This window comes from Notechis scutatus, chromosome 3 (genome assembly GCF_049901735.1).
Source record: "Notechis scutatus isolate UNSWTSFEM ecotype Mainland chromosome 3, rNotScu1.2, whole genome shotgun sequence".
Classification (NCBI taxonomy): domain Eukaryota; kingdom Metazoa; phylum Chordata; class Lepidosauria; order Squamata; family Elapidae; genus Notechis; species Notechis scutatus.
Genome location: NC_142011.1, coordinates 108,535,424 through 108,562,709, shown reverse-complemented (window position 1 = coordinate 108,562,709; position 27,286 = coordinate 108,535,424). Strand labels below are relative to the sequence as shown.

At 44.8% G+C, this 27,286-nt stretch overlaps 1 protein-coding gene across 1 annotated transcript; it reads left to right on the top strand.

The window, feature by feature from the left end:
* Positions 1-1,497: 1,497 nt before the first annotated feature.
* Positions 1,498-25,602, top strand: HSD17B7 (hydroxysteroid 17-beta dehydrogenase 7). The gene is made up of 9 exons (XM_087960923.1): positions 1,498-1,799; positions 4,776-4,979; positions 10,913-11,005; positions 13,144-13,258; positions 13,408-13,602; positions 21,576-21,680; positions 22,335-22,391; positions 22,766-22,864; positions 24,800-25,602. Exons 1-9 carry the CDS (start codon positions 1,765-1,767, stop codon positions 24,890-24,892), a joined length of 996 nt encoding a protein of 331 aa, XP_087817049.1. The 5' UTR covers positions 1,498-1,764; the 3' UTR covers positions 24,893-25,602.
* The last annotated feature ends 1,684 nt before the right edge of the window (positions 25,603-27,286 follow it).

The following is a 27,286-nucleotide window of genomic DNA, read 5'->3' as shown; positions in this document are numbered from 1 at the left end:
GTTATGTGTTTTATATTAAGTATTATAAATGTAGGGGAAAGAGATAAAGGCATCATACTCCATATAGTGTGCAGGAGAAGTTTTTTCTTTTTTTTAAAGAAGGAAAATAAAGGGCTGGCTGGAATAGAACAAAGAATAATAAATATTATGATATGAATTGAGAGGAGATAAATAAAATAAAATAAAATTGAGAAAATTTAAAGGAGAGGAGAAGACATATAGAAAACTGAAAATGTTAATAAGATATGAAATGGTATGTAAAATGAATATGAATTTGAATTTGTGTCTGTACCAAGAGTTTTAACCCGGGACTAATCAACTTTCAGATAAGAGATTTTTTTATGCTTTTATGTTTTGTTTTATGTGTATCTATGTATTGTTTGTCTTGAAAATAAAACTTGGTTTTTAAAAAAAAAAAGAACCCATATAAAGCTTGTCAGGGCTTGTGAGCAGATGCTTCTATGGAAATCAAAGGTCCCATTTTCCCTGCATCCCAGGCCAAAATGGCCTTGAAGTGACTGAAGGTGATGGGGCATGGTGCAACAGCCCACGCAACCAAGAGAAGCTCAACAACTGGCAACCACTGACTGCATCATCAAGGTAGTGTTTAATCAGAGCTGGACTGGGGAATTCTCAAAGTTGAGACCCACACATCTTAAAGTTGTCAACTCTATGAAACACCAACCTAGACTGTGAATGAAGTAATTTGTTCAAATCAAGCCTTGTATTGAGAGAAATGTTTAATTAGGGATGAGTCCCCCAATAAGCTCAGGAGGATCCATGCAATCCTACCATCTTTGCAATTGGCTTTATAGCTGGCTCTGGAAAGCTCTGCCTTTACTTTTATTTGTGCAACTTGTAAGTGGTACAGGGAGACACGTTCCTTCCAAACAGGGAGGCTATCTTTAACTGAGTGGTCTACCAAGTAGCCTCGATCCACGAATTCCTTCAGGCCCTCTTAAAGCTATGTTCAATTCCGTGAATTTCATTAAATTAAATGGTATTAATTTCTGAGTATATTACAGGCCTGTATTCGAAGCCTTCTTATCTAAAGCATTGGTTTTTCAAGAGCCAATCATCTCTTTCAATGGCTCTGGGAAAATGTAGGGGGCGTGCATAAGCGCACCAACGTGCCTACCGTCCCTGTCCTATTGTTTCTCTTATTCTTTTATTTTTCTTATATGTACCCATTTCATGTATTCACAACTATGTATACACTTATACTTATTATCTTGTAAACAATTGGCAAATCAAATCAATCAATAAATAAATAAATAAAAGCCGAAGTCTGGGAACAAGCAGGTAAGTCGACTTAATCGGCTCATTAATAGCTCATACGCTTCACCTTAGCCGCTTTTCTTTACCTTAGCCGCCTTTCGCGCCTTCTTACAGCAGAGCCATAGCTATTTACATATTCCTTTGCATTGCCTCCACCCAATGACAAGCTCACAACCCGGGGAACGTTCTTTCGCCGTCCCAATGCCTGTGACTAAGCGAAGTGGCTGAGTTTCCCCAGGTCCCGCCTTCCCATCATCGGTCTACTCTCACGCCACCGCCCCGTTTCCCCATTTGCTTCAGACCTTCCTCCGGACTGGGGACGGGGAGGTGGCCGCCAATCTGAGCCAGCGAGGAGTTGCTAAGGGGCGGGGCCTTGCTTGCTGAGAAGGAAGCCTTGGAGGCAGCGCACACCCTGAATTAAATAGCCGGTCCCGGCGTCTCGCCTTCATTTTCGATCGACCCCCTTGACTTGTGATCCTTACAACTATGCAAAGGGTAGCCATAGTCACCGGCGCCACCAGGTGAGAACGGATCGCTGAGATAAAGCCTGGAAAAGGGGGGGATGTAATCTGTTTATGCAGTTAATTTGAAAGGAGGTGCCGGTCCCATAGAAGACGATCCGGCAGGAATAGCATGCTTAGATCCGGTGTATTGATGAACCTTGTGGGTAAAAGCGTAGGCTCGGTGGGAACTTGAAAATATTCTACTCTGTTGAATTGTGTCCAGGCTACATTTTGTACATTCTTTTAATATTTTAATTTTTGTTGACTGACTTTTAAGAACAAGCTGCTTTGTGCTCACCATCCTCTTGAAAGTTCGGTAAAGTGAAGGGGGCTCTGTAGGACAGGGATAAATGCGGTGAAACAGAATTGAATGGTATATATCAGTATAATAAATTAAAGGATGCCTTGCTATTTTTACTTAAGACTCAACTTTCGTTCTTGTCAGCTAGCCTAATATCTTTGCATCCCTTAACAAAAAGCAGGTCAAAGGCAGATCAAGTATCTAATCCTTTCATTTGTGGAAAGGCAAGGAACATGAATATTCTGTTCTAGCTGTCAGTAAAATGTCAAGCTTGATAAATAACTGGATCTTAAAAGAAGCAATCAGATAGTTGCAGTTTTGTGAAGAAACATTAAAGTATCTGGGTGTTTTTCTACATGATAAAAGTTTTCTTTTAAAAAAACTGGGTAAAAAGAAACTTCTCTTAATACTGTAACTTGGAGTCGCCAAATTAAGTAGACTAGCAAACGATTTAAAGCCAATAAAACAATACTTTTTCAAAGTGCATAATTCAATTACCATATTTGCCACCACCTAGACAACTACTTAAATTAAGGGTTCAGAGAGTTCTCTTTCCCAGGATGCACTTAAAAGTCTCACTGCGGTCTCTCCGTGAGGGATAAGGGGATTCAGTAAATTACCTTTAAAAGAAATCTCTTCATGCTTTAGAGGGCAATATTTTGGAGCCTTTGCAATTTTAGTTTTGAAATCAGGCAAGGCAGAATGGTTGCAACTTATTCTATAAATGCAGGCTACTTTGGAGAAGGTGAAGATGCCTTGCTAGAAGATTTCATAACCAATAAGGCAGTTCGGCCGCATGTTTTGAAGCCATTTTGCCTACAGTGTATTGAACTAAGGAGCAAGACCTGTGCATAGCAAGAAAGCAGATCTGTCTGTATACTCTCATTCCAGGCTCCTCTTTTCCAGAACCACCATAAACCCGCTCATGTCATCCATGCCAGTCTGATATGGATTGGTGATTTGCTTTTTCAATTGTAGTCTCTTTGGCAAGGAAATTTTGTTGACTTATATGTGAAATGTGGTAGATGGCTTATCTTGGACTATTTGGATTTTAGCATCCTCCTTACCAAACTTTTTTTTTGCTTCTGGAATGACACAGCTATATATTTCTTGAATATTACTGGTGCTAATTGTCTGTGTAGATTCTCAGTCATCCAGGTTATTAGGTTCACTTCTAAAGTTAAAACTGAAGAAGCTTCTTAGATAAGAAGGGAAATGTTTTCGAAGAAAAAGCCAAGAAAGACCAGCTGCCTTTTGGAAAAAGCTCTTTTAGAATTATTGGTGCTAATATATCCCACAACTAATTATTCCTCTCTAGCTCTAACAACCATAACAGATAACAGATAATAAGAATTGGAAGGGACCTTGTAAGTCTTCTAGTCCAACCCTCTGCCCAAGCAGGAGACCTTACACCATTTCTGACAGATGGGAGTCCAATCTCTTCTTGAAAGCCTCCAGTGATGGCGCTCCCACAATTTCCGAGGGCAAGCTGTTCCATTGGTTGATTGTTCTCACTGTCAGAAAGTTTCTCCTTATTTCCAGGTTAAAACTTCCTTTGTTCAGTTTCCATCCATTATTCCTTGTCTGGCCTTTGGGTGCTTTAGAAAATAGCTTGACTCCTTCCTCTCTGTGGCAGCCCCTCAAATATTGGAAGACTGCTATCATGTCTCCCCTGGTCCTTCTCTTCACTAGACTAGCCATGCCCAGTTCCTGTAACCATTCTTCATATGTTTTAGTCTCCAGTCCCCCTAATCATCCTGGTTGCTCTTCTCTGTACTTTTTCTAGAGCCTCGACATCTTTTTTATAGTGTGGTGACGAAACTGGATGCAGTACTTTAGGTGTGGTCTTACTAAGGCGTGGTATTAGATCTCGATTGTATCTCTCTGTTGATGCAATTTAGGATTGCATTAGCTTTTTTGGCTGCTGCTGCACACTGCTGGCTCGTATTTAACTGGTTGTCCACTAAGACTCCAAGATCACTCTCACAGTTACTGTTATTGAGCCTGGTTTCACCCAGTCTATATGTGTACTTTTGCTTTTTCTTGCCTAAGTGTAAGACTTTATTTTTCTCTACATTGAATTTCATTTTGTTAACCATCTATATGTTTGTCATGCTATTGTATCTATCTGTATTTCTAATAATATCCAGTTGTTTGGATAATGAACCAATAGTCTTCTATCAAATATATAATGGCAGATAAATTTTTTGTGCAAGTCTGTTGGATCTGTACTAAAAAAATCAGGTGATCTCTTATAAATAAGTTTTTTTTCATTATAATGATGTCCTATCTTCCCAACATTAACATTCATCATATCTATCCAATTAATGGTAGTGAGATTATTTCACAGGAAAGAACAGGGATGCACTATAAGTCGAATCCCTTTCCAAGATCCTCTTCAGCATGCTAAATTAAGTCATTGAAGACAAAGCAAAGCCACTTTCTGTCCACCAGTGAAGAAATGTTTCAGGGTCTTCTAGTTCACTGTTCCTACTCTCGTGTATCTTCGTACAATTAATTTATAAAATCTCTTTTAACATCTATAGGAAAATCATTTTGGCATTTATGGAATGCATACATTTACAGAGAGATACTAGGGAATATATTTTCTCAACTGTTGCATAATGAACTTCAAAGAGCGTTGATAGTGATACTCTATGACAGGCCTTAACTGTATGTTGTTACTCTTGCAGTGGGATTGGTTCTGCGCTGTGTGAACGTCTGCTCCAGGAAGATGAAAACATCCATATTTGTTTAGCCTGCAGAAACATGGACAAAGCCAATGCCACCCGTGACAACTTATTATCATCCTTCCCCCGTGCACACATCAGCATTGTTAAAATAGATGTTGGCAGGCTGGAATCTGTCCTACGTGCAGCTCAAGAAATAAAGATGAGGTATGGGGAGGAGAATGGCACTTGGATGAGTAGCTAGAAGCAGTCTATTGGAAAGAACGTGTAGCTCAGGAAGTCCTGTTCAAATGGATTTATAAGTCATACTGTTACTGCATATTTCTACAACAAGTTAATCTTGAATAATTTTTCAAGAAGTAGCTATATTAAGGACAGGGGTGGGATTCAAATTTCTTAACAACCGGTTCTGTGGGCATGGCCTAATTTGTGGGTGTGGCTTGGTGGTCATGTGACTGGGTAGCGTGGCTTGCTGGCTGGTGTGTCTTGATGGTCACATGACTGGCTGAGCATGGCTTGGTCACGTGACTGGCTGGGTCAAAAGATAGAAACTCACTTTAACAATGCTCTTGGAGCGGGGTTGAGGTTCCTTCCAGCCCTGGATTGCTGTGCTGTTTCAAAGCATCCTCTGAAGCTGCGTTTCATGCCAGGGTTTGTGGTCCTTCCTTCATCTCCTTTTTCTTTCCCTCCCTCCCTCTATCCATTCATCCATCCATCCATATCTCATTCACATTCCTTTCCCTTCCCTCTTTCTCCCTTCCCTCCCTTACTTTCTCCCATCCCTCCATCTTTCTTTTTCTTCCTTTTAAGAGAAAGAAAGAAAGAAAGAAAGAAAGAAAGAAAGAAAGAGAAAGAAAGAAAGAGCTACTATGCATCTCTATGCTATTCATGGTATATTTTCAGCTGGAACCTCTTTCTACTTAAACCAGGGGTCCCCAAACTTGGCAACTTTTAAGACTTGTGGACTTCAAGTCCCAGAATTCTCCAGCCAGCATAGCTGGCTAGGAATTCTGGCAATTGAAGTCCACAAGTCTTAAAGTTGCCAAGTTTGAAGACCTCTGAGTTAAACCTTAGTACAAAACCAAGATATTTAAAGCCATTAAACATCTTGGATTAATCTTGAAACTTTTTGCATACTTGTACTTAAACAGAAAGAATTTTGTTTTAACACATATGGCTTCAATTCCAAAGCTACTTTTTATGAAGACCAAGTCAAGAAAAGGAGATTGGAAACAAAGGAAAGGTTAACCTTCTCATTCTTTCTAACCCTTTCTAAATGGCAAGTAGAAATGAGCCTTTCTACTTGCCATTTTATTACCAAGAATTTACCACCATCTTCAAATTAAAGAGTTGTCTTCCAACAACAAAAACACAAGTTTGCAAACTACCTGAATAGTAACAGAGCACATAATTTGATATGTTAAATATCGAACAACAAAGTGGAAGAAGGAAAATATTTGTGAGAAATATTTACTGTGTTTTTGCTTGTCAAACTTAAAAGGCCATTGGGCACTCCATAAAGGTTGTGACAGCAATAGAAGTAATGAAGCAGCAGCTAGGCAAACTGGTTTGAATTATGCTTTGGAAATTGTGTAATGTATGCCCTGAAATTGAGCAAATGACTGAGACCTAAAGGTAAGATGTTCTCTACAAAATCCACTCTGAACTTACCACACTAATCCTGGCATGAAAAAGCAGAGCAACTTACTAGTTTTGAAGAGGGGGATATGGAATAAAGAAAGAAGATTGGCTCCAACAGTTTTAGGAGATTGCATAGTTTTGTTTACCTAGAACATTCCCACGGCAGTAATCAATACTGTATTAGCTCTAAGTGTTCTTTTGGCTAAACATTGAATCCAGGCATACTGGATGGCTAGATGCTCCCAGGAAGCTGCAGGGAGGCCTCCTAGGCCCAAGCCTCCCTGGAGCCTCCTAGGAGCAAAAATGGGGGGCAGCGCCGGACCCCCCTACTTTGTGTTTTTGGTGTAGCAAATCTCCCTGGAGTCTCCTAGGAGCAAAAGCAGGGGGGCAGCGCTGGACCCCCCCCCCCATGCCCCGTTTTTGCTCCCAGGAGGCTACCCTACAGTTACCTGGGAGCCAGATGGGCCTCGTGGGGACTCCGGAGAGGGGAGGGGATCTGGTTCACCCGAACCTGTCCTGAACCTGAACCACTCCTGATTAAGGATACCACTAATCTTTTTTTGCAAAGCAGACCAAAACATTTGATAGCAGAAACAAATAGAGAACCAGCCACAGAACAACAGTGAAAGGAGGCAATGGAGTCCTTGCACTAATTCTTCTACAAACAACTAAGAACCTTTGACTAGCAAAAAAAAAAAATAGAAAGATGGGAGAAAGGCATTGTGAGGGAAGGGCATAGCTAGAAAGCATACTTTTTGCTGGTCCCTGCAGTTGCAACTACTTCTAATTTTACTTCTATGGTCTAGAAGCTTTAGCAGTAGTTTGTTCTAATGTAAAATGACTGGTGTTGATTTTTTCCTCACTCCACTGACCTAGGATGCAGTTTATTTATTTATTTAGCGTATGGCAAATACATGGACTTAATAGTGGTTCAAATGTTAATGTCCAGTCCACCCATCCATTCAAGGACAGGGTGGTCTATACCAGTGTAAGCTCTTGATGGACATTTGGACCCAATGTGATGGATATTTTGTTGAGGAGCACTACAGATCTTATGCAGTATGAATTATGGAATATGCAAAAATTGGTGCCATAGGATAACTGCAGTTATTACTCCAAGTTTTTCTTAATCTGTATTGGACCAATAACAAAGATCATTGTGCTTATATAGTATGTGAGTAAATAGATAATTTGAGTATCCTTCATAAATGTTGAAGTTCATCCTCATCAATGCCAATAAGAACATCTACCGTATATACTCGAGTATAAGTCGACCCGAATATAAGCCGAGGCACCTAATTTTACAAAAAAAAAACTGGGAAAACTTATTGACTCGAGTATAAGCCGAGGGTGGGAAATGCAGCAGCTACTGGTAAATTTCAAAAATAAAAATAATTAATTTGGGAAACGATCTCACTATCATGAAAGGTTTAATTGATTCACTAACCCAAAAGAAGATGATGATGATGACAGCGGGAGGCAGGAGTCACTCTCTTCCCCTCCCTCGGAGGCCCCCTGAGTCAGGAGTCGCTACCGCCGGCGCGGCCCCAGTCCCGCGTCGCCTCGGGAAGGGAAAGGCAAAAAGGAAGAGCCGCGGCAGCACTTTGCAACAGCAGCAGCGGCACCGGAGGCTCAGGCTCAGCGGCTCCTGGTTTTGCCCCACCCTTCCCAAGGCAACGCGGGACCGGAGCCGCACTGGCGGCAGCAACTCCCGACAGCCCCAGCCGGACACCTGAGCGGAGATGTAGGGAGAAGGCAAAAGCGACGGAAGATCCTTCAGGGGAAACTGAGGGGGAGACTCACCCTTGGTCCAGATGAGCCCCCTTCCCCGCCCCTAAGGAAGCAGAGGCAGCCAGCAAGGGCAGGCAAGCCCCGCTCACAGACTCCGTCCGTCCTCACTCCCACCCACCCACCCACCCACCCAAAGCCACGAAGTCCCCCAATCGCGCAGCCCAGAATCGCCCTCCCTCAGGAGGCAGCAACGACACCCGCCAGCGCGTGGAGCAGGACGGCGCCGGAGATCGTGGCTGCCTCTTTCGCAGCACGGAGGCCTCCCCGGCTGGCCAGCTGCTCTCCTCCTTCTCTGCCTGGGAGGCTTCTTGTGCTGCAAAAGAGGCGGCTAATGATCCCCGGCCCGCCGGCTTCTCCAACATCCGGCACCACCCTGTTCTATGTGCCAGGCCCGGCAAGTCCGAGCAGCCAGTGTGGAGCAGGACGGCGCCGGAGATAGTTGGCTGCCTCTTCGCAGCACGGGAGGCCTCCCCGGCTGGCCAGCTGTTCTCCTCCTTCTCTGCCTGCACTCAGCACTGCCGCGCTCTTCCTTTTTGCCTTTCCCTTCCCGAGGCGACGCGGACTGGGGCCGCACCGGCGGCAGCAACTCCCGACAGCCCCAGCCAGACACCTGAGCGGAGCCCGGGCGGAACTGCCTGTTGCCGCCGTGGGCGCCGCGTGGGCGCCTGGCTGCCCAAGTAAAGAACAGGGCCGCGCCGGACCATCGGAGAAGCGGAGCAAAGCTGGACACCAGCAGCCGCTCCTCGGCGCAGAAAGCCTCCCCAACCAGCCGGCCGGTCTTCTCCTCCTCGGTCACACAGAACAAACAGGCAGAGAAGGAGGAGAGCAGCTGGCCAGCCGGGGAGGCCTCCCGTGCTGCGAAAGAGGCAGCCAACGATCTCCGGCGCCGTCCTGCTCCACGCGCTGGCTGCTCGGACTTGCCGGGCCCGGCACATAGAACAGGGCGGTGCCGGATGTTGGAGAAGCCGAGCGAGCCGAAGCCACCTCGGCTCGCGTTGTTTTCTGAGCCCGCGAGCCTAGAGCCAGGGCGCTTTCATTGCACGGCGGAGCTTCTTGTCTCGGGAAAACCGGGCTGCGTTGCTGCCCCCTGAGGGGAGGGCGATTCTGGGCTGCGCGATTGGGGACTTCGTGGCTTTGGGTGGGTGGGTGGGAGTGAGGACGGACAGAGTCTGTGAAGCGGGGCTTGCCTGCCCTTGCTGGCTGCCTCTGCTTCCTTAGGGGCGGAGAAGGGTGTTAGGTATAACATTGATACCAAATATGGTTTGGGTGAATAAATATATAAAACTTAGATATCATGGTTTAAGTGCTTATCACTTTAAGCACAATGTTGCAGGCAATTAGCCGATTAAGGGTGCGGTTAGAAGTTACAATATAAGGAAGCATTAGAAGCTGGAAAGCTTACTGTGACTAACTGTGAATACTGTTTGTACTGTGCCTGTGACCGAGATGATCCTGTCTGCTACTGTTTGCTGATTTACTGCGGAATTCAACTGTTCTACTGTTTGAGCGTCTTGCTGAATATCCAGCGTTTGTTTCTCTGGAGAGAGGCACCGGAGGAGGAGAAGATATCTTTATCGGCTGATAAAGATATTGTAAGGACTCTTAACTTGGACTGTAATAGTGAGTCTTACTGGATGGAAATATAGTGAATGACAAATGGACTGAATGACAATGCTTTAAACTCTAAATGGATTAAAAACTATTTAAACTACAAACAGTGTTTGTGTTCAGTGTGTGTATACTCTGGGGCCCTTCCACTCTCGTTTGGCTGCCTGGCTTGACTACTGCTGCAATACTCTGCTAGGGGTTAATTCCCCAAACACTAACAAAGGGGGCTCATCTGGACCAAGGGTGAGTCTCCCCCTCAGTTTCCCCTGAAGGATCTTCCGTCGCTTTTGCCTTCTCCCTACATCTTCCCTCTGTTAAAATTCCCCCACACACACACACTTATTTTCGGGCGGATAGATTTCGTGTCTGAGCATTCTCACATGACGGTGGGTCTTCCCCCCCCCTAAAAACAGTTAAAAAAAGAAAAAACATATCCTCATGCAAGAACTTTTCTGCTTCCGATTACCCCCATGCTTAAAAGTTGCAAAGGAAACACGGAAGCAGGGAAGCGCCTGCCCAGCTCCGGATCTCCACACCATTTTTTTTTCAGAGGGGAATCTGACTCGAGTATAAGCCGAGGGGGGTTTTTTCAGCACAAAAAATGGGCTGAAAAACTAGGCTTATACTCGAGTATATACAGTAATTGTAAGGTATCGTAAGAATTATAATTCCACTACTTAATGGGTAAACATGTCCTTGTACAGTTGGCAAAATCAAGTAGTAAAACTTTTCCTGGACTCTTCGGGCATATATGTTTAAATACTCTGTTAAGAGAAGAAAACTAATTTTCTTAAATGTGAATACAAAGCAAGGAGGTGGTTTTTTGTTTTGGTCTTCCTGCTCAGGGAGAGGTCATTCTGAGATCAGCCTTCTGGTTTCTCCATTTAACAGTTCATAAATATGAACATTTAGCCCAGAACTACCTCTTGGAGGAAGATAGAGTGTTATTAGTTATTACATATTGACATATTACATTTTTAGATTAGTTATGCATTTAAGCCTTTCAAGTTAAATTACGCAACTAGAGGGTTTTTGTTTTTGGCAAGGCATTTTGTTCCTGTTTCTTCTTGCAATAACCATGTGTTACCTTCATTGTATAGATTTCATAGATTGGATTATCTCTTCTTGAATGCTGGGATCATGGTCAATCCACGTGTCAGTTTCTGGGCATTTTTACGTGGCCTCTTCTCCAGGTATAATATTTCCCTACCTAAACAGAGAAACAGAATGATCATAGGCATTAAAAAAAATCAGTGGGAGTTACTTACAAATTTGCATTTCCTTGTGGGAAATGGACAGTGAGTGTCAGAAATCTTCCTTCCTTCCTTCCTTCCTTCCTTCCTTCCTTCCTTCCTTCCTTCCTTCCTTCCTTCCTTCCTTCCTTCCTTCCTTCCTTCCTTCCTTCCTTCCTTCCTTCCTTCCCTATAGGTACCCCTCAGCTTACAATTTAAAAAAATACAATACAAGACATTAAACATTTTAAAATAAAAAATAATACAAACATCTAAAATAAATATAAATAGCAGCCGAGGTACTTGGCCAATTAGCAATACAGCCAGGAACTCTTGTCACATTCAGCACTCTAAGCTTAGGAACATGGGCAGGTCTTTAGAGCCTTATGAAAGGCTAACAGAGTTGGGGCCATTCTAGTCTCTGAAGGGAGAATGTTCCATAGAGCAGGCAGCATTGTGGAGAAAGCTCATCATCTAGTCACCTCCATGGCAGTGCAGTGGCTCAGCAATGAAGACGCTGGGATTGGCTGACAGCCCAGGTTTGAGACCCAAGCATCGCACAATGGGGTGAGCTCATATCTTCACCCTAGCTCCTGCCAACCTAATAGATAAATAGGTATCACTTTGGTGGGAAAGTAACAGCACTCTCTGACATCAAGCTGGCTACATGACTGCAGAAAAGTTTTTGGAAAGCTCTGGCTCAATGCCCCCTAAAATGGAGGTGAGTACCACCCCCTAGAGCAGCTATTAGCGAAGTAAAAACCTCAAGGACTCCTTTACCTTTATCTAATCCCCACCAGCCAACACTCTGGCTAATGAGATTTGCAGCATGCCCATTCTGATAGATTGAGTTGGAGGGTGGAGACTCTTGGAAAAAGCAATCCCTCAGGTACTCCAGTCCCAAGACATGTAGGGCTTTAAAGATGACAACTAGTCCCTTGAATTGCAGCCAGAAGCATATCAGTAACCAGTGCAGCTCTCATAAAAGTGGTGTTACGTGTGCCATATAAAATGGAGGTATGGATACAATGGATATTTCAGTAAAGAGTAGCAAATAGATAAGTTAACCAGGGTCAGAGCCTGGCCTTACTCTTTACCCATGCAGACTTTCTCCTGTGTTAAACACACTAAAGCCACACAAGAGTTATGAATTTGCCTTCTTGGAACCAGATCCATGAGGTGTGCCACCCCTTTCTACTTTGTAGAGAGCAGAATCCAAGTCCTGGCCACCCACATGCTTTTCTTTGTCCTTTCTTTTGTGCAATAGTTCTAGAGAATATATATCCAATAGGATTTTTGGGACATCCATGAATTAGAAGCTCTCTTTCCAAGTTTTAAAATTACTTTCTACCTTTCACAGCTTAGACATAAAATTTGCTTATATGCTGGTGGCAGAAATTTAAAAGCCTTGACTTAAAGAAAGCCCAAGACTACTATCTGCTTTGTTCTTCACATCATACGCACTGTAGCTTTCTTCTAATTTCATTTGTCAGGGTGACCATTGTTGCCCAATATGTTGGTTGAAGTTTATCACATTCAGTCCAAACCAGTTTTTGGACAAAAAGAGGCTTCAGAAAAAAAACCAAACACTGCATTATTGTGCCAGTGCCAAGTATTTTCAACCAAATTAGCTATGCTGTAGGAAAAAGAAGCTTGGATCACATTGAAAAATATATAGAGGCACTGCTTTTTACATAGGTTTAAGAGAAAGTGGTCAAGGATCAACCATTTATACTGCCAAACAGAACATAATAAAGTGCTGCTTTTCAACAGCAATTTCAATAGGGGACACTAGCCAATTGTATGTTACAGAAAAAAACTAGAACTCATGGCTCACTTTTGGTTATTTTCATTGAGGTCTCGGAGAACATCTAAAACTTTACTGGAGGTTGCTGATGGTCAAATTTAAGAATTCTAGACTTCTACGGTTTTCAAATGAAACTTGATTTCAAGTTAAGGATTCTGCCAATTCTCATAATAACAAAAAGAAAAATTGGAGCTCTACACAAATGCTTAATGGCAAGGAAATGATATTTTTGGTAATCATTAAAGTTTCAGTCCTTTCCTTGGAAAAATTAAATGTAATATCTTCTTTTCAGCAGGGCACTTCGAATGCTCACCACAGCAGAGGGGCTGATGACCCAGCAGGACAGGGTCAATCCAGATGGCCTGCAGGAAGTCTTTGCAACCAACTTCTTTGGACATTTTGTATTGGTAGGGAAGCTTTGAGCAAATGCATGTACACCTTGTAGTTTCGACTTCTGAAAATAAGCATGTCGTCATAGCATTGATATTGTAAAGCTGCTATGTTTCCCAGTTCTATAGGCTTGAAATCTTAGAAACCTTGGTTTGTTTCCTTTCAGATCCGGCAGCTGGAGCCTCTTCTTTGCTGCCTTGAAAATCCTTCCCAGCTCATCTGGACTTCTTCAGTCAGTGCCCATATATCTAACTTTAGCCTTGATGACATCCAACACAAGCAGGGGAAAGAGTCCTACAGTTCCTCTAAATACTGCACTGATCTTGCAAGTGTGGCTTTAAACAACCATTTCAACAAGCAGGTGAGGCTCAGCTCTTCTGATTTTCAGAGGACTGCAGCAGAAACATCAAAGAATAAGTATGCTGTCCGTGTGGCTGGAAAGATAAGCTTCAAAGTTTGTAAATAATACATAGCTGAGATTTCTAAAGCTTCAGAGACAGAGAAGGGACAGCTTCATAGATTTCAATATCTTATAGCATTGACCTTTATAGCAAGTAATGGAATCAAGCAAGGGTATTGTAAGCAAATTACCATATGTGCCTATTTCAGATAAAGATACATTTTTACTTTTTAGATACATATTGATGCAGATGTAGAATTTGTCATTGTTCTGACTCTGTCTGATTATTCAAGAAATAGTTTACCTACATATTGCATTGTCACTATAAAAGTAGAACATAGCCATAATTTCTCCCATCCTGTCTTCCATCTTTTGTCCTCCTGACTGCCATTTTTCCCTATATGGGTCAGGTGCCTGATTTAGAGAGAAGACAAATGAAAGGGCTGAGATTTAAGATTTGGGAGGAACTGGCAAGATAAAGCCAGGCTACCATGTAGAAAAACAACAAATATTCTCCTGGCTACATTGAACTTTGTCATGTAATCTCTGGTTGCTGTAGATGCCCTAATCTTAGAGATGGGGTTTGCTTTTAAGATTAAAGTTGCACCCAGTTCATTCTCCGTGGAGCTGCTGCGAGCATCCAGATAGTGGGAGGTGCTCCAGTCTTCACTCTAACAGGCTGAGCTATAATTGAGGAATGCTCCTCCTCCTCCACGTGACTCCTCCATGCGTTCCCCCAGTTTTTAGCTCAGCCTCGCAGAGACAGGCAGCTTTAACACTTCGCTCCTTGGCCGAATTGGGATTTCTCATTAATAGTGTTCAGGTTTGATTTTTTCCTTGTTTCCTCCGGTCCCTGCGCATTTGGATTGTCTGGGATATAGAAGGGGTCGTTTATTTTTGCCCCTCAGGGGGAGATTGGGGGGTTTAGGGCCCTTTCGCCTCCCCCCACCCCCCTCTCTCTGGTGCCTGCCGTTTCCAAGCTGTGTCGTTCCTCACAGCGGCTTGTGCTGGTGCGCTGGATAGCGGTTCGTTGCGCCTTCCCCCCACGAACGTAGGAGAGAGGACAAGCTCTGCTCCCTCAGGCCCCTCGTTCTGCCTAGTTTCGGCAGTTTGTTTTCTGTTATCGAGGGGCTTTCCTCCCCTCTGTGTCAGCCTCAAGATATCTTCACCCCTAATTATTGCTTATTTGTTGCTATGCTCTTTTCCTCTCTTTCGGCTGTCATGAAACGGTGGGAGGGGGGGAATCTTGGAGGGGAAGAAGCCAGGAGGTGTTTTGCATTCCTTTGCTGGGTTAAGAAAGGGAGGGGGGATTCTTTGTTTTAACTTTCCATTTCTTCGCTAGCCTCTGTCCTTTTTCTGCGCAGCTGCGAACTTTTATCAAAATATGTCAAGGTCACTGACAGTAGCCTCATCATCACCTGGAGATGACCACATGATCCTATTCAGAAGTTTTAATTGGAAGAATCATTTGATCTTTGGAGGGGGAGCAATTCTATCCCTTTGTATATGCATTTTACCCGCCAATATCTCAGTTTGGAATTGATTCTGTTGCTACCATTCAATTTCCAGTAAAAGAATAATTCTGCTCTACACCATGGAGTCTGAGTATTTCTTTCTTGGGATTTAGAAGGAGCACAGTCTGACACTGAGTGAGTGCTGGTTCCGGCGGCCATTTTGGGTGCACCTCGTGGCCAGCCGCCATTTTGTTTTTTTGTCTTTTTCACTTTCATTTTTGCTGCGACGATTTTGAGAGGCTTAGAACAGGACCGGCAGGCCTGTTTGAAGTTCCTTGTCATTTTAAGGGGTCTGTGGTTCCGTGCCCTGCTGCCCTGTTTTTAGTTCAATTGGTTGGTTACCACAGCGACTCAGAGGTGGAGGAGAGGCACCTACTTCCCATTGGTGTTGGGAAGCTGCCTCAGGAGGCCATTACGATTCTTCCATATATATATATATATATATATATATATATATATATATATATATATATATATATATATATATATATATATATATATATATATATATATATATACATATATACATATATATACATATACATATATACATATATACATATATACATACATACACACATACACACATACACACATACACACATATACACACACACACACACACACACACACACACACACACATATATATATATTCTTCTAATTTTTTACTCTTTCTTTAGATCATTTTTGCCTGGCCCCAGCGTTCATTCGATCTATTGGTTCTTTTACAGTTTACCCTTTTTTGAATTACCTTATGGTTTAGTTTTGGCCTATTTTTGATCCTTTTTTGTTCAAAATAAATAAATTAATTAATAAATAAATAAATAAATAAAATACAAATAACACGAAAACTTTTTACCAAAAGGGGGACGCGGCCCAACGTTAAGGTAGCCGGCCCACAGCTAGGCCGAACTCCTAGGCGTGCCAACCGCCTTTGTATTAATTTTATCTTATTCAGGATTTATTATGGCAGAAGAAAATCCCAGAGGTCCTTCTTTGACGGCTAAGGCAAAGACACACCATCTGCGCAAGCGGACCGAGGAATCTTCCAAAGCCTCTCAAAGGGATGCCCTAAGGCGGCACAAGGCTTTGGAGAAGGAGTTTGATAGATGCTCTAGGGAATCTCAGTCTGTACCACCAGCCCCCCCTACCCCCTCTACTTCTACTCACCCTCTTCCTTTGCCAGAACAACCTTCTGTTTCTAGGCGCAGTTCTCCCGCTCGAAGCCTCCAGACCACCCGGCCTGAAGCGACTTTCACACCAACCGCTGCAGGCTTGCGTCCAGAAAACCCGCCCTCATCCATTATTCCGGACAGCATTAGAGAGTGGATGCAGCTGCCTATCAAACAAGGAATAGCAGAGGGCATGCAACAGTTATCCAGAACAGGATCCCAAATGATGGCACCCGAGGTCGAGTCGATGTCCGGAAGATCTCTCTCCAGACCGCCATCACATCACGGTCAGGTACCTTCCCAAGTGGAAGCCCCCTTCCTGGAAGGGGAGGTGAGCCAGGAAGAGGAAGAAATGGGGTTTGAACCCTTCAGGGAAGAGGAAGGTTCAGACAGGGGGTCGATCCAGTATTCAGAACCATTCTCCGAGGTAGACCCCATGGAAGGGGAGATGTCCGAGGATGAGGGCATTTCCCCTGACCAGCCAGTATTTGTAGGCTTATTTAAGCCTCACTTGTTTAAGTCCTTGTTATTCAAGGCAAAGAATGTCTCGGGCCTGACTCCCCAGGCTCCTTCTGAACCATCACCGGCGATCCCGGGGGGACCAGAAGACTCAGACAGCCGGTCATCGAAACCGAGGTCGTTCCAACTCCCCCAATTTTTTCCGATTTGGTCGCTAGACAATGGGTCTCTGCAGGCCCCCCTCCTGCTCCCTCCAGTCAAGACAAGAGGTTGTTCAATCTCGACTCGGAGTTTTCTAACATGCTAAACACTCCGGAGGTAGATGATCCAATAGTGAGGCTAGCATCTTCATCCAACCCCACCGACGCTTTAGAAGCGCTGAAGCCGGAGGATAAGCGAGCCGAGATGGCTTTACGGTGAGCGCACCAGTTGGATGCTTGGGCCATCCGGTCGGTCACAGCCGCATCATTCTTCACCCGAGCGTCTATCAGGTGGCTCAGGCAGTTAAGACAGCATGTCCCCCTTCAAACACTAGGGCACATCAGGACATTGCGAAACTAACGGCCGCAGCAGAGTTCGCGTCGATGCCACTTTTCATTCTGTAAAATTTTCCGCTAGGGCCATCTCCTCGCACGTCTCTGCACGTAGGTTACTATGGCTTCGGCACTGGCAGGCCGATGTCAAGAACAAAGCCAAATTAGCCTCAGCTCCTTTGTCAGGGGGAAATTGTTTGGCCCAGCTCTTGATCCGTTGCTGATGGAGAGCCGGAATAAGAAGAAGTTCCTTCCATCTCTTTTTCGAAGGCAAGAGTCTAGAGGGTCTCAGTCCTTTCGGAGGGGCTCCTTTCGATCTTCCTTTCCACTGGCCTTCACCCCCAGGTATCAGGGCTCCCCGATGTTCCGGTCGACCTATCAGGACCGGAGCGACTCGGGGGATAGAAATAGAAGGGGAGGCTCCTACAGGAGACCCTTCCGGGGCGCTGGGAATAAAGCTCCCCGCCGTCCCAGGTAGCCCTTCAACTTCTTATCCCATTGGCGGTCGCCTTAAGTACTTTGCCGACCAGTGGGACTTTTCCACGTCTGATTCCTGGGTTAGGGATACTGTAAGGTTTGGTCTCCCTCTTCAGTTTCAATCGCCTCCTCCGGAGCACTTTATGGTTTCTCCCCTTTCCAGGGACCTGACTAAGCGGGCTCTCATGGCGGCCGCTATCACTCATCTTTCCGATATCAAGGCCATCCAGCCTGTACCCTTGTCACAGCGGGGAGGGGGGTTTTATTCCCTCCTCTTTCTGGTCCCTAAGCATTCCAGGGGTTGGAGACCTATTTTAGATCTAAAGAGGCTCAATCGCTATGTTGTTCATCACAAATTCAAGATGCACACACTTCAGTCTATCTTACAGGGTACTAGGAAGGGAGACTGGCTCACTTCCATCGATCTCTCTGAGGCTTATCTCCATGTACCCATTCACCCCTCGTATTCCAAGTATCTGAGATTTTGCTATATCAATCAACATTTTCAGTACGTAGCCCTTCCTTTCGGTCTAGCCTCGGCCCCGAGGACCTTTACCAAGGTGTTGGCGGCCGTGGCAGCGCACCTTAGACACTTCCCTATTCGCATTCACTGCTATCTTGACAATATCCTTATTCTGTCTCCTACCCGACATCAGGCTGAGAGTGACACTAAGATTACCCTCTCAGTGCTTCAGGCTCACGGATTCCTCGTTAACTGGGAAAAGAGCCAGCTTAATCCTTCCACCCGTATAGCGCATCTAGGAGCTGTAATTGATTCGGTTCAAGGGAGGGTATTCCTCTCCCAAGAGAGATTCACCAGTATACAAAAAGCTATCAAGACAATCAGGCAAAATAAAAGGGCTTCGTTACTAAACCTATCCAAGCTGCTTGGAAAGTTGGTCTCCTGTATATCAATTATTCCCTGGGCACGTTTACATTCCAGATCCCTGCAGTGGTTCCTCCTGCCTTACCAACGTTCCGGAAGGAGCAACTCAGGTCTCGTGGTGAAGGTCCCCCCCCCAAGGGTTCTCGCCTCGCTTCTCTGGTGGACAAGACCGTCTACCAACCGAGGCCATCTCTTCAAGGAGCCCCAGAGGGTCTCTCTCACAACAGACGCCAGCCTTTACGGATGGGGAGCTCACATGCAATCGTTTTCAGCTCAGGGAACTTGGTCAACAACCGAGCGACGCTGCAGCATCAACTGGCTGGAGCTGCATGCAGTATATCTGGCTCTACGTGCCTTCCTCCCTCAGGTACGAGGCCGTCACATTCTGGTTTTAACAGACAACACTACCACCAAGGCCCACATCAACCATCAAGGGGGCACTCATTCCATTCGTCTCATGAGAGAGGCCGAGCGAATCTGTCGATGGGCAGAAAGACATCTCTTATCCATCAGGGCAGAGCACATCTCGAGGGTCTCAAACATCCAAGCAGACTGGCTAAGCAGGGCCAAGCTGGACCAATCGGAATGGCGCCTGCACCCCTCCTTGTTCAGGGAGGCAGCAGCGAGATTCGGTCAGCCCGTGGTGGACCTGTTCACATCTCCTCTCAACGCCCAGACACCGAGGTTCTTCTCTCGTTATCCTGCTGACGGCGCAGAGAATCACGATGCCCTGCGTTGCCCCTGGCCCACCGGGCTTCTATATGCCTTCCCACCCTCCCGCTGATACCCAGGGTGATTCAGAAATTGATCCTCGAACAGGCGGAGGTCCTCCTGATAGCCCCGTTTTGGCCCAGGAGACCGTGGTTTGCGGATCTTCGCAATCTATCAGTGGCCCCACCGTGGAGGATCCCCCTCAACAGGATCTCTCTGTCCCAGGGTCCTCTTCAACATCCAGATCCGCAGTGGCTTCAGCTAGCCGTCTGGAGGTTGAGCGGGAAAGATTAAAAGATGAGGGTTTGTCGGCCCAGGTCATCGATACCATCTTGGCAGCAAGGCGGCCTTCGACTACTCGCATTTATGACGCAACCTGGAGTATCTTTTGTCAGTGGTGCCGTAAGTCGTCCGTGGATCCACTCTCGCCTTCAATCGCCCAACTCCTAGCCTTCCTACAGGCCGGGCTAGATAGGGGTCTCTCCCCAACACTCTGAGAAGGCAGGTTGCAGCCCTGGCAACGGTGATTTCTAGCAGTTCTTCTGGCTCGCTCTCACACCACCCTCGCATAAGGTCCTTCCTTAGAGGGGCTTCCAATCTACGCCCTCCGGTGATTCACAGGTATCCTACCTGGGATCTTAATAAAGTTCTTATGGCATTAACTAAACCTCCCTTCGAACCTCTCGGAGGCGCCACTTCAGTTCCTCACACTCAAAGTGGTGTTCCTGGTGGCGATAACATCAACAAGAAGGATATCTGAAATAGCAGCTCTATCCGTGAGAAAGGACTTATGCGTCTTCCACGCTGATCGGGTGGTCCTGAGACCAGACCCCGCCTTTATGCCTAAAATCAACTCGGCCTTTCACAGATCCCAGGAATTGATCCTACCTAATTTTTGCCCCAAGCCTTCTCGAGAAAGGGAAAGGCAGTGGCACACTCTTGATGTGCGAAGGGCTCTTCGTATTTACATCTACCGTACTCAATCAGTCAGAAAATCAGAATCCTTATTCCTGTCTTTTCAGCCAAAGACACTGGGTTGCAAGGTTTCCCCGTCTACTGTTGGCCGTTGGATTAGGGCTACTATATCCAAGGCCTATATAGCACAGGCTCTTCCTGTCCCTAGTGGCATTACCACTCACTCTACAAGGAGTGCGGCCACCTCGGCTGCCTGGGCTACTCAGGTGTCAATTCAGTACATATGTCGAGCAGCTACCTGGGCGTCTCCATCTCCATTCATACGCCACTATAAAATCGATGTTTTCGCCTCTGCTGAGGCTTCCTTTGGCAGGCGAGTCCTTCAACAGGTGGCAAACGATCCAGAGGTGATTCCGGACCAGACGGAGTCCCTCCCGTAGGACAAGCCAGGCTTTGGTATGTCCCACTATCTGGATGCTCGCAGCAGGTCCACGGAGAATGGGCGTTGGTACCTACCTGATACGCCCATTCTCGTCGAGCTGCGTAGAGCATCCAGCCCCACCCTAATTGGTCCGTCTGGGGGGGGGGGAATCCTGTTTCGGCCAATGATGTATATAGTTCAGAGTTGAGTCTTGTAATATAGTTGACATGAGAGGATAGCTGTTGTCTTCTCGTCTTCGTAAAACTGGGGGAACGCATGGAGGAGTCACGTGGAGGAGGAGGAGCGTTCCTCAATTATAGCTCAGCCTGTTAGAGTGAAGACTGGAGCACCTCCCACTATCTGGATGCTCTACGCAGCTCGACGAGAACGGGCGTATCAGGTAGGTACCAACGCCCATTCTCTGCTTGTGCTATTATGTAGTTTAGGTTGTAAAATTTAAATGGCGGGTCTCTTAAATTTCAATGTCTTATATAATTCTGAAAGACCCACCAGGACATGGGGAGAATTGTCTCATTTGACCAACAACAATCAACTTCATTGCCAAAAGATCCCTAAGCCTGGAGAACAATTTCACTCTATGGAGGTCCCTTTCTATTGGCCTCAAGGCCAAATACCACCATTTTAGTTCTCTGCTATTTATATTCATAAAACGCAGAAGAGACTGTTTTGGAAAAGGAGGCTTAGAAAAGAATTTATTTTCTTTTTTGTGTGTGTATTAGTCAACAGGCATAGCTGAGCATGACTATGTGTAGTGTGATTATATTTTATATGATAAACTTCTCTCCACCTCCCATTGCTTCCCTCTCTCTTTTTTCCACATTAGGGTTTATTTTCAAGTGTCGTGTGTCCAGGTGTTGTAATGACCAATATGACATATGAAATGATGTCCCCTCTTTTCTGGAAGCTGCTTTTCCCTTTCTTATGGCTGGTAAGTACCTTTTGAAGTATTATTGCATCACAAATGTAAACTTGAGGGAGAGAAGGATTGATTCAGTTTCATAAAGAATCATAGGAAAAACTGATTTGTACCTCAGGATTCAGCATAATGTGAAAAATACAAAAATGTACTGAAAGTATCTCTTACTTCGTTATATGGAGACAAACTATTTCATACCTGCCAGTGTGTTCCTAAACACTGGTGCCCAACAAATTCTCTGCCCGCTTGACTGTAAAGGAATCCTTTGCAAAGCTATTAAATGGAAGCTGGCATATTGCCAAAGGAGGCACTTGTCATTAGAATCATATTTATTAAGAAGTCTGCCTTTCTGGCTTACCTTCCATTAAACGGTTGTTTTGTTATGGCTGTGTCCATTGTGGCAAGGTTCCCATGGTGGCTATTTTGTGAATACATCCACTATATGATGTTAAAATTCAAGCTAGGTTCTTAGCTCAGAAAGAGTTGCCCATCCATTCTATCCTGTAGTACCCACAGTGCAAATCCTATTTGAGAATTTCCTGTCAGGAATATTAAAATGGCTAGTAAAATTGTAAAACTGATTCATTTGAAACAGATTTTTTAGTTCAGTTTTTTTCATGGGGGAAGAGAAAACTAACTTTTTGCTTTTTTTTTTTGCTCTACTAGCTACGCCTGTGCACCCCTACATACACTCTGATACCGTACAACGGAGCAGAAGCACAGGTAAAATGCTCTTAGATACATCCATGGCTCAGGGCATCCACGTAGCCATTTGGTTCTATCCTGTCCTATTGTTCTGACCCAGTCAAAATCTCCGAGAGCAAACACAGATAAACTCAATAACTCAAACTTTCAGCCAAGTTCTCTTAAAACCTGAGCAATGCTTCCATCTCTTTTATTGCTTGTGCTCTGGGTTGACCTGCTTGTTATCTTCTTTAGGTGTTTCTTTCCTCCTGCCATCCCTTAGATAGATCACCCCGTTCCTTGTTTTCTGTGAAAAGTCTCCCAGTGCTGAGATGTTAAATGTTCTCAGCACTGTCATGGAGTGTCTTGAATGGAGAGCCCATGGAATAAGAAATGTTTCGGTTCCCTTCTAGATTTGGTTGTTTAAGCAGAAGCCAGAGTTGCTGGATCCCCTGGCGAAATATTACAGTTGTACTACTGTTTTTGGGAAGAATTACAGTGAGAGCCGCAAGGTAAGTCAATTCTTTTGATGAAATGATACCGTAAGCACTGTTTCTGTAGGTATAGAGTGCTGTGCAATACATTTATGGATAGTTCTACAACCAGGCAGTGTAAATTAGGGTTCCCACTGAGGATTGCCAGAAAGTCCTTTCCAGTACATCTTATAAACAGTCACATAGTTAATGAATGTAGAATTTTAGAAATTGGAGAGATATTTTTGTGTAAGCCATACTCATTGCAATAAACCCCATCCATCCCAGTCTTTAATCCCCCTAATTTTCTTGTGTTAGAGCCTAGGCACATACAGATAGTCCTAGAGTTATGATAGGTCACTTAGGAACAGTTCAAAGTCACGACAGATACCCCAAAAAGTACTTAGGACCCAGTCCTGAAATTGTGTACGTTGCAGCATCTCTGCGGTCATTTGCCCTTACAACTGAAGCGGCGCTGACCACAGAGACGCTGCAACATATCTCCCCCCCCTCTGCCTATTTCCCCCCATCCTGACGCAGATCTCCATAGGCACCGAGCCTGAAAGTTATGTACACTCCTGCCTGCCTGCCCGCCTCCATCACTGATTGCTCACTTACCTTTCCAGAGCTCAGGTTGTTGGGGTAGGAAAAGAGGACACACCACTCCATTACGGAGCCAAGTGATAGAAAAGCAGTCTTTCTGAGATTCTGGTTTTATTAGTAAAACTATTCTCTTGCTATATGCTGCCTCTCTCTCTTCCTGCACACAACCATACATTGCCTCTTTCTCCCAGCAAATGCAACCTCTTCCCTTGCTACCATTCTCCCTTTTCTCCCTGCAAATGCATTCAGCCCACCCTGCCTCTTTCTCCTAGCAAATGCACACATGCAACAAGGAATAGTTTACACACACACACACACACACACCCCATGCATCCATTCCCTGGGAAGAACATACATTTGCCTGCAGAAAGAGGGAGAGCGATAACAAGGGAAGAGGTTGTACTTGCTAGGAGAAAGAGGCAGCACGTGACCACATGTGTTTGCTGGGAAAGAGAGGTAGCATGTAGCAAGGAAAGAGTTTTGCCGAAAACACAGAGCTTTGGCAGCATCTCAAAAAAAAGCTTCTTTTCTGCCATGGGATCCAGTAATGGTCAGCCTGCCCTCCTTTCCTACCATGTCATCCTAAGCTCTGGAGGTCTTTGAAAGGTAAGTGCATGATCTGAGTGAGTGGTGGGTGCAGGGGCTGGGTAGAGGAGGCCCAAGTGAAGCGGGCATGAAATATCTCGGTGGGAGAAGGCATTGGGAGGCCAGAGGCAGGTGGTCTAATTCCTACAGAAGCCCCTGCCCTGGCCTTCCCCACCCTTGATTCACCCCATGCTCACTTAACAATCCATGCATTTGACCTACACCTTTGTCTAACGAATGCATTGAGGAGAGCTGGGGTGGAGGCTCATTCACTTAACATGAATCACTTAATGTCCTCCTGACTTTAATGTGCAATTACGGTTGTAACTCAAGATCTACCTGTACACATTTTGTCATCCTAAATATTATATGTGAGTTGATTTTACTAATAGTCACTTTGTCCAGATGTGGCAGACACATGGGGAAGCAGGATTCTTTAGTCATACCCCAGACTGGATCTTGAGGAATACACTAACCCAGCATTTTGAGTTTGTCTCTCCTCGCTCCAGTCTAGTTTCTGGGATTTTTCTATTCACAGTTGTTTGGGAGAGGTTCAACTGTACCGTGCAGGGTCTCATTGAATCTTCCTGCCCTTCAGCTTTTCTGACAGTGGATTTGCATTGCACATACTTTCAGCTTCAGTGGCTTTTAATTGGGCAACTTCGTGGGGAGAAAGATCTCACATAAGAGACAGAAGCTTGAGCTAGCACTTCAACTCCCCCCTCCTTTATTTATTTATTAAACATATATGCATATTTAATGATTACCTGTCTCTTTGATTTCCAGATGGATATTAATGAAGACACAGCAGAGAAACTGTACAAGAAGCTGTTGGAATTAGAAAAGCAAGTTTTAGTGAGCAACAAATCACCCAGATAAAAAATAGCAAGGCAGCTGTTCACAGGAAAATGTTTCTTCCACTTGGAACACTCTTTGTTATTATTGTTTGCCTTTGCAAAGCAGGTTTTCCTAGTGGACTGCTGTGGATGATTGTGTGACTTCCACTTGTCTGAAATGGTATCGGGCAGGGGTCTCCAACCTTGGCAACTTTAAGACTTGTGGACTTCAACTCCCAGAATTCCTCAGCCAGCTAAGATGGCTGAGGAATTCTGGGAGTTGAAATCCACAAATCTTAAAGTTGCCAAGGTTGGAGACCCCTAGTATAGGGTGTCCTGCTAGAGCAGGCAGTTGAAGTAGAAGACCTCCAAGGTCCCTTCCAACTCCGTTTGTCAACTCTTGAAACGACTTTATCTAAAGCCATATTCTCTTTTTCTTCATTTCTTGGTTGCCATACATAGGGGGGGGGGGGAGCGGGGACCAATGTAGTGTAAAATGGTTTCTCCAAAAGTGCCAGACATAATGGCAGTAGGGCTCGTGGGAACCAAGGTCATCTCAATGAGCGCTGGTAACAGGTGGAGGGAGCAGCTGAGAAGCCTGCCGCTTACCTGGTTGGTCAATGTGAACTGTGACACTGGGGGGTGGGGAATATCTACTCTTTTAACTTTACCAAACCGCAGGAAATATTTAGAGTTGGAGTCACACCTGAACATGCCAATATGATGTATCCAATAAAGAGATTTTTGAGAAAAGCTACAGCCTCAGAGTCCTGAATTGACTGGGATCATTACTCGGAACACTGACACCATTCTGATTGATTGATTGAGCTTATTTCTCCTCCCAAAGGTATTTTTATAATGATTTTTTTAGCCAACACCCTAATGGTGATGCTTTTTCATTCAACGTATGGCACCCCTAATGGGGTCTCAACCCTGCCTCATGGCTCCAAGTACTTTGGCTGGGCCCCAAAACACTGTCCTGGCATTAGATTGTATGAGAGAAAATCCAAGCACCCCTTCCTGGGACCCAAAATTGTGTGGGGCGGGGGGGACTGGCAAACCAATCTGGGCTGACAAAACCCAAGGAGGCTGAAACTACTCACTCTGTAAGGGAAGTCAGAAGGGACCAGATGACAGGCATTACTGCTTGATCAAAGCCTCATTTTAATGGGGAACATCTAAAAATGGTGCAGGGTTTTGATCCTATAGTTGAACTTCTCATCATGATTTTCTTTTAACTCTTCCTCCTCGTTCTATGTATACCCTCACACTATGGCATCCTTTCTTTTTTTTCAAAAGACTGTATAATCAAGGTAGTGGTGTTGAACATTTCTGTATCTAAAGATGCTCATATTATTACTTTTTCTTTAAAGTTGTTCTTTTCTCTAACAAGATAGTGTTCCCTTTGTAGAAAGTTAGCACCCATCCCACTCCTAGAAGAATGAAATATTTTGAGAAATATTAAAAAGGCAGAATATTATATTTCCCAAAGGGAGAAATGGAGAAACATGCTCTTGGAAGGAGAAAGCAGCTCCTACCTTAATAGCCCCCAGCAGATATCAGCACTTATAAGAGATAAAGAAATAGGCAAAGCAAATACTGCAGGCAGAAATTCATTCAAGACAGGATATTTTGAAATTCCCTGCAGCAAAGCCTGAACAAAGACAGAGATTAGCCCTCACTCAAGATCCAAACCAGGACAAAGCCATTAATCCATAATAGGAATTGCCCAACACCAGAGGTGGTATTCAGCAGGTTCTGACCAGTTCTGGAGAACTGGTAGCAGAAATTTTGAGTAGTTTGGAGAACCGGCAAATACCACCTCTGACTGGCCCCGCCCCCATCTATTTCTGCCTCCCAAGTCCCAGTTGATTGGCTAGGTCTTCTTTTGTTGCCCTGCACACGAGAACGGAGCTGGAAAGCAGGTTAGTGGGGTGGGGAGGGAATGGGATTTTGTAGTATCCTTCCCCTGCCATGCCCGCCACACCACACCTGCCATACCATGCCCACAGAACCGGTAGTAAAAAATTTGAATCCCACCACTGCCCAACACCCTTTCAGAACACAAGCCTCTTCATTGCATCATCTCAGCAAACCAAACTTCAACCAAACCTGGGAGCTCAGACAACCTATAAAACCAGCTATGACCCTTACATAACCCCTACAACAGCCAATAGAATACACCTTCTTGCACGGGAATAGGAAGCTCAAGTGCAAAGCCCAAGAGAAGGTATAACACCCCCCCACTCTCAACTCCATGTGGTCCAGAACCACAAACATCCTGTTCATCAATAAATGGAACCTCTTTCCAGTCAGCCTTCATTTTGTCTCCAGTGCCTTCCTCCTTCTTGGAACTGAACCAGATGGATATTTCTTCCCACAATTTCAACAAGTCATCTATCTGCCCTCAATGGCAGAACCGGGTCTCTCAACACAT

What these genes read in the sequence shown, in the direction of transcription:
- HSD17B7 (XM_087960923.1), top strand. Translation starts at nt 1,765, where the DNA reads ATGCAAAGGGTAGCCATAGTCACCGGCGCCACCAG. An exon ending in GCTCAAGAAATAAAGATGAG is followed by an intron (nt 4,980 to 10,912) that starts GTATGGGGAGGA and finishes TTCATTGTATAG; the next exon opens with ATTTCATAGATTGGATTATC. An exon ending in ACAACGGAGCAGAAGCACAG is followed by an intron (nt 22,392 to 22,765) that starts GTAAAATGCTCT and finishes GTTCCCTTCTAG; the next exon opens with ATTTGGTTGTTTAAGCAGAA.